The 12306-nt window shown below is 30.4% G+C and overlaps 1 protein-coding gene across 1 annotated transcript; it reads left to right on the top strand.

The window, feature by feature from the left end:
- Positions 1–2163: 2163 nt before the first annotated feature.
- LOC119614994 lies at positions 2164–6982 on the top strand. The gene is made up of 2 exons (XM_037971079.1): positions 2164–2502; positions 5585–6982. Exons 1-2 carry the CDS (start codon positions 2164–2166, stop codon positions 6980–6982), a joined length of 1737 nt encoding a protein of 578 aa, XP_037827007.1.
- The last annotated feature ends 5324 nt before the right edge of the window (positions 6983–12306 follow it).

Below are 12306 nucleotides of genomic sequence, written 5' to 3'. Positions count from 1 at the left end.
TAGGGACTTTTTATGGAGGCTAGAATCAAATGAGGACGTATTATTACGAAAATCGGCAGTATTACTTAATGTTATATAAAACTAATATTTAACATTATTATAAGCTGAAAAGCTCTATTCGGGGGATACGGTTGTATGGGGGCTAGGCATAATGAACCGATTGCAACCATTTTCAATAGGCTGCGTCCTTGGGTCAGAAGAAGAGTATGTGCGAAATTTCATCATAGGTTTACATGGACACCCAGACGGGCAGACAGACAGACGGACAAACAGACAGACAGACGGACGGATAGACGGACATAGCTTAATCGAATCAGAAAGTGATTCTGATCCGATTTGTGGGTGTTACAAACATCAGCACATATCCTACACCCCCGATTGTGGCGTGGGGTATAAAAATTTGTATATCAGGGAAACTATTACAGCTTTGTAAATCGTATAGCTAGTTTTTTTATAAAAGTCTTCAAAATGGCCATTAATTCCTTTATTCAAAACAACTCATACTTGAATATTTAACTAATAATGCCACATAACTTTTATTTGCTTACAAAATACAAATAAATTTCAATATTTTTTTTCTTATATCCAGTCTAGTAGTTACTTACTAATAATAAACCGTCTACAACTATATACATATGTATAAATAACTATACATACAAAATACCATGTAAATAAAATTTATTATTATAAAAAAACTTTTAATAAATAAAAACCTATAAAATTTTATAACTTTATAAACTGTAAATATTTATCTTGATTTTTGTTGGTAGAAAAAAAAAACTCTTTAGAAAATTTAACTAAATTTAAAGAGTTTTAACTAACTACAAACAATTTAAGTTAAATAGTAGAAAACCGATAAAAAAGGAACTAGAAAAAAGTTCTGCACTTTAAGTGTGAAATAGTTTATTCTAAAAGTAGTTGCTTTTTCCTTAAGTAGTGTTTTTAGTAGAATTAAAAAGGTAGAAAAATGTTTTCTTGTTTATAATTGTGTCTAAAAAAAGAAATTTTGTAGATTTTTTTTTTGTAACAAGAGGCATTTTAATAAAAACAAGTTTTTTAACAAAATATTATAATTAGCAAAACAGCTACTCAAGTTTCAACAGCAGCAGCAGCAAAACCTATACAAACACGTTCACACTCTCAGCAACCACCACCTCCCCTACTGCCCTTGACTTTGGCTACCACAGCTATAGCAACAGCCACTGCTGCGGCTACTGGTCAGCCTAAGGCTACGAAAGAAAAAAGCAATAAAATGGCTTCAACAGTAGTTAAACCCATGGCCACGCTATCAAATATAGCTGCCCCTAACCCTGCACAGGGAATTGTTAAAAAAATCAAAGTTCTTAAGAGAGAAGACAAAGTTTTGGTGAAAAGAAACTCAGAAATCGAACAAAAACCAAAAGTTTTGGTGATGAAAGAAACTCGGAAACCGAACAAAAGCGACCTGGTACTACGGAATGGGAGAAGTTTGCCGATATGTTGGCACAAGTTAGAAAATTTAATCCTCAAGATGCTCTCAGACGTGGAGGGACCTTTTCGAAATTTGGCACCGGTAATGGTAGACCCTCTTATTTCGGACATCACACACGTAGTGGCTTAGGATGATGATAGCAGCGACCACCACCTCCAATTTCCGAGGCAGTCCCATAAATTCTCAACGTTCTAGCGCTAGGGCAGGTGGTAGAGTGCAACGTTTACCCAATCGTCCCAATACCGGTAATCATCGTAAAAATCATCATGAATTTTCCTCAAACAATGCTGGCGGTAGGTTTGCTAATAAAACACGACGCAATAGCAATGTCAGCTCATCGTCTGGAAGAAAATTTGATTTTAATCCTACGCGATCACGATTAAATGAACTCGTTAAAACCGTAAGTTCTTCTCCTCTTACAGCTAAATCTCTTTTACAGACCACCATCACACAAAAATCCTCTGCACCATCGTACTATCAAACATATGAGAGTGTTAAATCTCCTGCAAACATGAGATCACATCACTCTCGTAACGATACGAGAAATTTGCCTCCCTTGGATTCAATAGAGCATAATCATTACCACCATCACAAACAACAGCAACAACAACACCTTAGATCTGATTATGCTCTTACCCTCCTCGGCCTATGATCAACACCACCACCACCAACCACATCACACCGGCAGTAGTATGCCTTTGCAAAGTGATGCCTATAGTAATGATCCTACCTCTCTACTAATCCGTCAATCTTCCAACACTTCTCTCTTCAGTAATAGCTCTTATGTGGATAATTTACATTCATCATACAAATCCACCACTCAACTGGATGTGATGTCATTAAACCCACCGGTTAAGAATACCTCATCGTTCTTATCTACACCGCGTACTTCACCGTTTAGTATAAGAAAATCCTATACGGATCTTTATTTTACAACATCTAGTAATAAGGAGAATACTAAACCATGTGCTACGTCATCAGAGTTGTGTTCAAGGGATAAAAGTCCCTATAAAGTGCGTAAACGCTGTGATGTTTGTTGTAAAAATATTCGATAAAATAAAGAATTTGATAAAGTTTGTAAAAAGAAAATTGTTAATTTTCATTTAAGGGAAAAAAAGTAAGTAAATTTTTTAAAATTTTAACACAAATTAAGTATCAAAAGGTACTTAAAAAATCCCTTTTGAACCTCGTTATTGACTTCTAAGAGTTAACTTTGAATAGAAAATATTACATACAATCAGAAATCAAAACAATTCCTTGAGGCTTTGTTAAGCTTTTTGTGATTTCGTTGCTTTAGAAACATATATAAAAAAGTACCAAAACATACCTAAAAGTACCAAAAATTATAGTCTCCATATTTTATTTTGATTTCTTTATATATTGATAAAATCATCATTATAAAAGTACTAGTTCACAAGAATTGATAGCAAAAGTTATTTATTCCTGGTGTTCAAAAAGTACCAAAAACTTTCAAATATACAAAATTGTACCTTTTGTCCATATTTCCGGTACTTTTGCGTCCTTCAAATGGTACTTTTTGTAATTTCTTTATTATTGAACCTAGAAACATATCCTGAGTAAATGACAATCTATAGAGGATTTTAACGTACATGATCTTGAAGGGGGGATCTTTTTGGTACTTTTTGAATTTTTTTAATAATTAACTTAGAAATATAAAATTAAGCCCATAGGGACCATAGCTAATGAAAAATCTATGAAAGGGAACTTTTTGGTACTTTTACGGTCTTCAAGTGTTAGTTAGTTAGTTAGTTAGTTAGTTAGTTAGTTAGTTAGTTAGTTAGTTAGTTAGTTAGTTAGTTAGTTAGTTAGTTTAGTTAGTTAGTTAGTTAGTTAGTTAGTTAGTTAGTTAGTTAGTTAGTTAGTTTTAGTTTAGTTAGTTAGTTAGTTAGTTAGTTTTAGTTAGTTAGTTAGTTAGTTAGTAGTTAGTTAGTTAGTTAGTTAGTTAGTTAGTTAGTTAGTTAGTTGTTAGTTTTTGTTAGTTAGTTAGTTAGTTAGTTTTTTGTTAGTTAGTGTTCGTTAGTTGTTAGTTCGTTAGTTAGTTAGTTCGTAGTTAGTTATTTCGTTAGTTCGTTCGTTAGTTCGTTAGTTCGTTTCGTTAGTTCGTTCGTTTCGTTCGTTAGTGTTCGTCGTTCTTCGTTCGTTCGTTAGTTAGTTCGTTCGTTCGTTCGTTCGTTCGTTCGTTTTCGTTCGTTCGTTCGTTCGTTCGTTAGTTCGTTCGTTCGTTTAGTTCGTTCGTTCGTTCGTTGTTGTTCGTTCGTTCGTTCGTTCGTCGTTCGTTCGTTTTCGTTCGTTCGTTTGTTCGTTCGTTCGTTCGTTCGTTAGTTCGTTCGTTCGTTCGTTCGTTTAGTTCGTTCGTTTGTTTTAGTTCGTTCGTTTTCGTTCGTTCGTTCGTTCGTTTTCGTTCGTCGTTCGTTCGTTCGTTCGTTCGTTTCGTTCGTTCGTTCGTTCTTCGTTTCGTTCGTTCGTTCTTCGTTTTCGTTCGTTTTCGTGTTCTTCGTTCTTCGTTCGTTCGTTCGTTCGTTCGTTCGTGTTTCGTTCGTTCGTTCGTTCGTTCGTTTCGTTCGTTCGTTCGTTCTTCGTTAGTTCGTTCGTTCGTTCGTTCGTCGTTCGTTTGTTCGTTCGTTTTCGTCGTTCGTTCGTTTGTTTGTTTGTTTCGTTAGTTCGTTAGTTTCGTTCTGCCGTTATGGGCCTGTTGTGCGCTCTTTAACCTGTGGTTCAGATGGGAATCAAAACCACCACCTTCGGACTACCAGACTAAAACAGTACCCACTAACATACCGGAGGCCACATCTGACTTATTGAAAATCTGTTAAAAACGGTTTTTTGGTCCTTTTTCTTTATACCCTATAACCACTATAGTAGGGAGGGTGTTATGCATTTGCGCTAATGTTTGTAACACCGAAAAATATTGGCCCTACACCCACCTTACAGTATGTATATATAAAGTATATAATAGAGTCAAAATAATCTTCTGAGTCGATTAAGCTATGTTCGTTTGTCTGTCCGTCTATGTGTCCATATAAGCTTGTGCGTACTCTACAGGTTGCAATTATCAAGATTATTTGATGAAATTTGCCACATACTATTCTTTCAACCCAAGGACGAAGCCTATTGAAAATCGGTCCATAATTTCGCCCAGCCCCCATACAACCGTACCTCCCGAATAGGGCTATTGAGCTTATAATAATGTTAAATATTGTACAATCTCTACAAAAGTCTGAAAATCTTAGTTTTATATGAGTATAAATGTTACTGCCGATTTTAGTAATGATAGGGCCTCGTTTGACCCTAGCCCCCATACAAAGTCCCCTTCAGAAAATGACTTGAAGGCGGAAATTCACCTTTAAATGCTACTATCACATTGAAATTCTGTAAAAATAACTTTAATGTCATCATAAGTCACTCTACCAAAATCTATACGGATAGGACCATATTTACCTTTATCCCCATATAACCTCTCTTTCAGAAAATCACTTTTTTGATAACAAATTATTAAAATATTTCGGAATTAAGGAAAAATGCTTTATTATTAGAAAAATAATCCACATTTTTAACATACGGGTGTAGAAGGGTATAATATGGTCGACCATGTCCGACTATACATTCTTAATTTATATAACGGTAGCGAAGCACGTCAAGTACTCAGGTTTCTAATAATATTTAAAAAAAAAAAACATTTACTTTGATTGCAAATACTTATTTCTATAGAAAAAAAGTCACACTCTGGAGAATATACAGAATAAAATACAGTCATTTATAAGATCTTAAGCAATAAACTACGATAAATGAATAATCGCGCGGAAAACGCGTGGCAAAGTATTTTTAAATCGTATTATATACTCGAAAATATATTTAAATATTTAGATTTAAAAGAACAAATAAAATTAGCGACAGTGTGTATGCGTTTTGCATACGTTTTAGCCGAATTTCTGTGGCCTAAAACTTGGGCCAAAATAAATCTATATAAAACGCCTGATGTTAGTATAATCAACAAATTGATAATGACAATGATACGGAAATGGATGAAATGATAAGCAGCAAAATTGCCTTAAAACACAAAGAATGTAATATATTTCTATTAATAAACGCCAGAAATGTAAAAGCGCTAAAAGTGAAATCGGAATATTTTATGATCGCATTGATCGGGCAATTTCTTTTAGAAATATAGAAAAATTTAGAAATTTAAGAAAACTCACCTATCAACGTCTCATTTTAGATGATGACCAACTGAAAGTTTTGTGTGTAAATTGTAAAAAATTACAGAGATTACATTTACTAGACTGTTATAATAAAAACTTGAAGACACTTATTCCTGGCAAGGATTTAAATTTGAATTATATTTTCGAAATGAAACAATTGGAGGAAATTATGATATACACAACGGATCCAGCTAATCAGGCAGTATTAAAATCTTCTCATCTACCAGATATGTTTGTCAATTTAAAGCTGAAGAAATTGATTTTGAAAAATTTTGTCATTAATTATAATTATACTGAAACCGTGAAAAGTACATGCACTACGTTGGAAGTTCTTAATATGGGCATTATATCTAAAGAAATCTGGCCCAGTTTTATGTATTATTTGTATCATTTTGAAAATCTCAAAGAGCTTTTTATCAATGTTAGCAACTGCAATACTTGCTTTGATATTCAAATCGTTGATATTTTGGCGGCCAACTGCAGAAAAATTGAAAAATTGTCACTAGAAAATTGTGATTTGGATGTTGAGGATTTTAGTGTTCTAATAAGTCTTAAACATTTATCATTGACTTCTTGTGGTGGTTTAACATATAGAAATTTTCAACAAATATTACAAGATTTACAGTTAAAATCATTTGCCCTGATTAAAACACGTATTTATGGCAGAATGACTTCTTATTATGGTTCAGCTACTTTGGAGAAAATCACTATTGATACCATATACTCTACAAAAATATCGGAAGCTTTTCAGAAGGCTCGTAATAATTTTGAAAATTTACACACTCTAGAGTGGTTTAACGGTAGTACAAATGGCAATTGGCTGACTAATAAATGTCCCAAATTGAAATGTTTACACATACCCAATCCTTATTCAGTGAAAAGGTTTGTTTTTACCATGCAATCGCTCAGAGATTTAACATTTACTTACAGCAAGAGTAATATGTTTTACTATATTTTTGCTTTGATTCATTATATGAAACTGGAACGTTTGTCCTTGGTGACAAACGAACTGATAGATGAAAGAAAAATGTTAAGACTTTATGCCTGCAGTAAAAAAACCACCTTGCGCCTGATAATTATACCATGTATAATATTTAAAATGTCCCAATCATTTTGGCTTGATCTAATATATAGCAATGAGGATTTACATATTACGATGTATGGCAAACATGAGGAATTACTGGATGACTTTTTTCTGCGTGAATTGATTAGTTCTGAGAAATTCTGTAGAAGAGTGAAGTCTTTAAAGATTTGCGGTTTTATATGGGGTAATGTATTGATAAATATTTAATTGTTTAAATGTAATAACATAATCCCACTGGATTCCCCTCCAGATATTTCAGATTTTATTTTTATAAAATAACAAACGAAAATGTATCTTAATAAATCAGGTCGGTGTTTGTTTAGTTTTATGTTTCTATGTTCAGTAGGGCTCCGGTAGGTTAGTGTTCTAGTCTGGTAGACCGGAGGTGGTGGGTTCGATTCCCACCTGATGCACCAAACAATTTACCCGAATTCGGTCCTATATAGACTTTAGTACCCGAATTCCAAAGAAATGTACTAATAGCTTATTTTGTGTGAATAAATTTTATAAAAATTGGCTCAATTAGTTCGAATAAATTAAATTTCCCGTTTTTTTTCCCTTTATGGTACTTTTTCCCCAGTGAAATAGTAAATATTTTGTTTCAATGCATATTACAGAGTTAGTACGTATGTAATTTAATATGTAGACGTCAATAAATCGAAAAAGTTTTCTTAATGTGTTAGAAAAAAGTACCAAAAATACAGTTTTCTCCCTTTTACACACAAAAAGGAATAAATTTTAATAAAGTACTAAACAGGTATCTCATCATTTTGGAAGAGATATTCAACATATTTACAAAAATTTTATTAAGTTTATTAGTTAAAAAGTTATAAAGGGCCAAAAAAAGGTATTAAAATCACATTTGTTACACATTTTCACCCCTTTAAAGTACGAATTTCAAAAAAGTACCACACGATCGTCTACTCATTATAAGAGTAGATACAAGTGCATTTAATTTCTTTTATCACTAATATTTAATACGATAATTCAAAAAACCCTTTTTACCCGTTTTCCCCCTTTTTACCGCTAAATTTACCAATTTCCAGAAATCCCTTCTTAGCGGATCTACATAACATAAAACAGGCATGGGGGTAATGATTACACAAAGTAATTAATTTCAATGTCAATTACAATTACTTGTAATGTTTAATTGAAAAATAATCAATTACAATTACTTGTAATTGTAATTGAAATTTTTCCAATTACAATTACTTGTAATGTGTAATTGACAAATAACTTCAATTAAAATTACATGTAATTGTAATTGGTAATGCTTCAATTACAATTACTTCAAATGTAATTGCAATTGAAAATGTAGTCATTACCCCCAAGCCTGACATGAAACACATTGTAGGTGACATACATATATACACACACACACAGACATACATACACACATACATACATACATACATACATACATACATACATACATACATACATACATACATACATACATACATACATACATACATACATACATACATACATACATACATACATACATACATACATACATACATACATACATACATACATACATACATACATACATACATACAGTTGCGTTCAAAATAATAGGAGTGAAAATTTCAAAAATTTTAAATATAAACTTTTTAGTGAAAGATTTAGATTTTTAATTAAATATTTTTATAATTTATTTATATAACTTGTTCTCTAATTTTATAATCGTTATTTTAAATATTAAGAAATTTATTTAAAAAAATATATATTTTTTTAAATTTATATACAAAATCTGTTGTTCAAAATAATAGGAGTATTCGATTTAAGTTCAAATATTTTTAAAATAAAAACAAAAACCAAGGGATTTCATCTAAAATATTATTAATTAATGTGTGGCAGTACAGCATCAGTCATTTTTGTCAAGATTTTATTTAGAATTTGGGTATATGAGCCTCCGGATCATAATGTCTTTCCGACAACGGTTTTGAGAGGGTTGATGACACATGTCGTGGCCGATTATCCACAAATATGCAGTTATTTATTCAGAAAACCTTAAAGGACGTTATATGCAAAGTCTTTTAACGTTTTGCTTTAGAATCAGTATGTCGACAACCATGTAATGGCCTACTTCCTATGGAACGACCTCCCACCAATATGGAATCAATAATGTTTTCATACCACAACACCGCCATTTTATCAAATTTGTTTATTGGGAATATGAGAACATATCTTGGGGTATTATGTTTACCTACAACATTTGGTCTACGATACCATTTTACAATCTTTACGACCATACCCTTTTTGTCAAGACCCATCGTGAATCATTCCTATTATACGACTTCTTTGAAAGTTGGTTAGAGCTTAATATTTTTCGATTAATGGACTTCCAATATATTTTCTGAATTCATTTAGATTAAAAAATGTAATTTGTTGTCGTGTTCATGCATTAAAAATTCATCCATGTATGAAACCACCTCTAAATGCGTTACTTAGTAAACTTTATGGGTTTTACTATATGCTTTATGGTCTGAAATTAAATTTTTTAAAAAAAGATTTGCTTAAAAATTGATCTGAACTAACTGAATATGGTCTGAAATTAAATTTTTTAAAAAAAGATTTGCTTAAAAATTGATCTGAACTAACTGAATATTGATCACGATGTTTAATAACTACAATTTGGCTTAGTTTCACTAATTTGGGACGCCCTAATCCGATTAATTTTAAAAAAATTATAAGCGCTTATGGGAAGCGCTTATCATATTTGATTAAAATGTTTATTTTTTATAAGAAATTTTTAAACATTTGACTTCCTAAAGTATTCAAAAAATCTTTTAATGAAATTAGCATGAGATTTTTCATATTTTTTTTTCGCGATATTTTCATAATTTTCAAGATATTTGAACAGATTTCATTTTCGTCAATTCTGACATTTTCTTTCAGGATTTTAAATGAAATAATTGTGAACTGAGCATAAAATTACTTAAAATCATCTAAATATAACAGTTTTATATTATATTTTTAATATTTACTACGAATAATGGAAATTGATCTAACTTAGGTTATATAATATACGGTACTCCTATTTTTTTGAGCAGCCGAAATCTGATATGGATTTCGAAAAAAGTGAATACCAAAAAAACTAATGAACCTATATAAAAAATTTCATTCGTTTTGTATTTTAAACACTTAACAAACAAATATCGTGAAAAATATTGGATTTCTGTAAATGTTTTTTTTTTAAATTAAGCTGCACAATTATTTTTAAGTCTCACTCCTATTTTTTTGAACACAGCTGTACATACATACATACATACATACATACATACATACATACATACATACATACATACATACATACATACATACATACATACATGGGACGCCCTAATCCGATTAATTTTAAAAAAATTATAAGCGCTTATGGGAAGCGCTTATCATATTTGATTAAAATGTTTATTTTTTATAAGAAATTTTTAAACATTTGACTTCCTAAAGTATTCAAAAAATCTTTTAATGAAATTAGCATGAGATTTTTCATATTTTTTTTTCGCGATATTTTCATAATTTTCAAGATATTTGAACAGATTTCATTTTCGTCAATTCTGACATTTTCTTTCAGGATTTTAAATGAAATAATTGTGAACTGAGCATAAAATTACTTAAAATCATCTAAATATAACAGTTTTATATTATATTTTTAATATTTACTACGAATAATGGAAATTGATCTAACTTAGGTTATATTAAGTATACGTACTTCCTATTTTTTGAGCAGCCGAAATCTGATATGGAATTTCGAAAAAAAGTGAATCCAAAAAAACTAATGAACGCTATAATAAAAAATTTCAATTCGTTTTGTATTTCTAACACTTAACAACAAATATCGTGAAAAATATTGGATTCTCTGTAAATGTTTTTATTTTAAATTAAGCTGCACAATTATTTTTAAGTCTCACTCACTCATATTTTTTGAACACAGCTGTAACATACATATAACATACATACATACATACATACATAAATACATACATACATACCATACATACATACATACATACATACATACATACATACATACATACAATACATACATCATACATACATACATACCTACATACATACATACATACAGACCATACCATACATACATACATACATTACATACATACATACATACATACATAATATACATCATACATACATACATACATACATACATACATACATACATACATACATACATACATACATACATACATACATACATACATACATACATACATACATACATACATACATACATACATACATACATACATACATACATACATACATACATACATACATACATACATACATACATACATACATACATACATACATATACATACATACATACAGACTACATACATACATACATACATACATACATACATACATACATACATACATACATACATACATACATACATACATACATACATACATACATACATACATACATACATACATACATACATACATACATACATAACATACATACATACATACATACATACTACATACATACATACATACATACATACATACATACATACATACATACATACATACATACATACATACATACATACATACATACATACATACATACATACATACATACATACATCATACATACATACATACAGACATACATACATACAATACATACATACATACATACATACATACATACATACATACATACATACATACATACATACATACATACATACATACATCTACATACATACCTACATACATACATACATACATACATACATACATACATACATACATACATACATACTACATACATACATACATACATACATACCATACATACATACATACATACATACATACATACATACATACATACATACATACATACATACATACATACATACATACATACATACATACATACATACATACATACATACACATACATACATACATACATACATACATACAACTACTACATACATACATACATACATACATACATACATACATACATACATACATACATACATACATACATACCTACATACTACTACTACATACATCATACATACATACATACATACATACTACATACATCATACATACATACATACATACATCATACATACATACCATACATACATACATACATACATACATACATACATACATACATACATACATACATACATACATACATACATACTACATACATACATACTACATACATACATACATACATACATACATACATACATACATACATACATACATACATACATACATACATACTACATACATACATACATACATACATACATACATACATACATACATACATACTACATACATACATACATACATACATACATACATACATTACATACATACATACTAATACATACATACATACATACATACATACATACGACATACATACATACATACATACATACATACATACATACATACATACATACTACATACATACATACATACATACATACATACATACA

Source organism: Lucilia sericata, unplaced genomic scaffold, assembly GCF_015586225.1.
Source record: "Lucilia sericata isolate MDLA Ls3-8-SP2 unplaced genomic scaffold, ASM1558622v1 Contig003842F_arrow, whole genome shotgun sequence".
Classification (NCBI taxonomy): domain Eukaryota; kingdom Metazoa; phylum Arthropoda; class Insecta; order Diptera; family Calliphoridae; genus Lucilia; species Lucilia sericata.
The sequence above is the reverse complement of the archived record's forward strand: the minus strand, read 5'-3'. Positions and strand labels throughout refer to the sequence as shown.